Source organism: Montipora capricornis, chromosome 11 (assembly GCF_036669925.1).
Source record: "Montipora capricornis isolate CH-2021 chromosome 11, ASM3666992v2, whole genome shotgun sequence".
NCBI classification, from domain to species: Eukaryota; Metazoa; Cnidaria; class Anthozoa; order Scleractinia; family Acroporidae; genus Montipora; species Montipora capricornis.
In genome coordinates, this window is record NC_090893.1 from 15,921,046 (window position 1) to 15,923,545 (window position 2,500).

General features: G+C 38.6%; 1 protein-coding gene across 1 annotated transcript in view; it reads left to right on the forward strand.

The window, feature by feature from the left end:
• Positions 1-2,500, forward strand: part of LOC138024557 (uncharacterized) — a 45,885-nt gene that overhangs the window by 38,821 nt on the left and 4,564 nt on the right. Inside the window, exons 14-15 of the mRNA XM_068871780.1 lie at positions 1,141-1,386; positions 1,553-1,630. Of these exons, the coding sequence (XP_068727881.1) occupies positions 1,141-1,386; positions 1,553-1,630 (324 nt within the window). The remainder of the gene's footprint in view (positions 1-1,140; positions 1,387-1,552; positions 1,631-2,500) is intronic.

Here is a 2,500-nt window from a genome sequence, read left to right on the forward strand (position 1 = left end):
ATGTCTCCTTCGCTGATGTTTTTTGCTGATTGAGAAAATAGTAAGCCTTCCATCGCATTCGCCGTAAGAATTGTTCCGTCTTTTCAATAAACCCTTTCATGTACTCGCTTTTAGATGGCAGTGGGATGTTCTTGGTTGAGTAGCCCAGGTTGATCTTCTCCATGGTAATAGTCGATGAGTCGAACAGAGTGCTCAACAAATAGGAGCTTAATATGACTGCCAGTGGAAAAACTGAAGACTTCATCTGCTATAAAAGTGCTCGATGGTTAAACCAGAGCTGTGAATAAAGATGAATTTCTGGAGTCGGACTAGTTCAAAAACATTTAATCGCTACTCGGAGTTTCATGCTTCTAATGAAGCAATCATCAGGCAACTGACAACAATAACGGTTACATGTAAAGATATACAAATTTGAAAGTGGGGAACAATGCTTACTAGCATAACGTGTCAAGATGTGATTGGACGGCAAAAGCGCTAAACGATCGAGTAAGACTATTTTAGGTGAACGCGCTACTTAACAGAAATTTCTTAGAATGTCTACAGGTTGATGTCATTTCGTTTCTATGGTTAAGTGTCGACATTTCCGGCTTACAAATTATGAAATATTTTTCCCATAGCCAAAGATTACATTTTTTGTTGGGGTTAGAATACGACCTAGCTCGCTTTACTTTTTCCACTTACTCTGGTAATTGATGATAATTGATAATTCATGATTGATAATTGATAATTGATAATCTGATAATTGATGTTCTGTTCTGTTTCTTAACCAAATAGACCTTATTCCAAAATGGCCGTCATTTAAATATTCTTTTGTTTTAATTCAAATTAGCTCTTGATGCCTCGTTCTTGAGCTGCAATTTCAAAAGAATATTTTGCCTTGAACGAGGCATCAAGGTCTAATTTCAATAAAAACAAAAGAACAGCTAAATGGCGGCCATTTTGGAATAAGGTGTATTGCCCTTTCGCATCGCTAGAATTCAATTATTTCTTCTTGAAAGTACTTGCTTCCTGGCTGCTCATGCATAGCGCGTTCAAGGTTGTTCGCTGTTTTATGTTCTTCCATTAAATCAGCTGAAGTTGGATATCAGTCAGACAGTGCCGATTTACCTTCAAATACTAAAAGTTTTTGCATTGCTTTAGGGCCTGAAGACATGCCTCTCGCCCAGCTTCCTAGCAATGTTGTTGAATCAGTTATGTCGGATTCATGCCATCCAGAAGAAATTGTACGTAAGCTGAAAGAGAGTCTACATTTGGACGAAAAGTGCTTGGAGCAACCAAACCCTGAAACAAAGAGAACGATCCGTCGCCTGGCAAAGTTAGCAAAGGATTCAAACAGGATTGAAGTTGTGAAGTACCTGAGAGAAATTACACCAGCAGGAACAACTGGTGAGTTTGTAAACATGCAGTGATTGCTCGGCTTCAAAGGTAGATTCTACAGTGAGCTGAGCCAGACAAAAGCAATAAAAAAGATCTTCCGTATCTCAGCAAAAAGAAGCACGCAAATCTTAGATACCTCGCAAGGGTTCATATTGACAAGCTGTGTTTTTTGCAGGTCCCTTGCTACCAGGGAACCTTGGTATTTGCAATATCCCAGTTCGTCAGATGAGAGACCTTACAATCTACTTAAGCGGTAAGTTGAACCCAACATATAGTGAAAATAAAGTATGTGATTCATTTCATATATCATTTCGTTCATTGATAGTGAAAATGAGCTAGCACATTGCTGTTGTTATTCCCAAAGGAATGTGAATACCCTCTTTTCTAGTTAGCTTTTTGCCGAACGAATTTGAAAACAGGTATCGTGGGTATTCATGAAGATGGTGACTTCACTAGCATGAATTCCCTGCATTCGACTAGTTTCACACGAAGACTTATAACAAAATATTTGTGCTTTAACTGGGATTGACTCGGCTTGTTCATTCCGAGGCAAACTGGAAAAAATCAGCTGGAAAGACAAGATTAAAAATGAAGGTGTCCTCAGCAGATTACGTGTCCATTTTTGGCAACAGCTGAAAGTTTCAAACTATCCTACTTTGGTCATATAGTGAGACATGACTATCCACCCAAAACAATTCTTACGGGAAGAGTAGAAAAAAAGAGAGGTAGAGGAGGCTCAAGAGTAGTCAATGGACACTGAGATGATGTGAAAGACGTTCTTGACTGGCAGACAATTCACAGAATGCATGCCCCTAACCTATGATAGATTGACTAGTACTTCTCAAACTCATTAATAATTCATAAGCCAAAAACAAAAGAAATCACTACCATGAAGGAAGTTTGGATATGTACATGTGGTCTTAATTAGCATAAACTTTCGCCAACTTTGATCCCAAATATCTCTTAAAATACTGATTCTTTTGAGAAGCAATATCAAACACTCGAAAGAGTGTTTCATCAGATATCCAACCACCTCGAAATCGGTTAAAAAACTCGCTTCTCGGTGTTTGGATATCCGATGAAACACTCCTTCTCGTGTTTGATATATTACGTCAGCACCGGG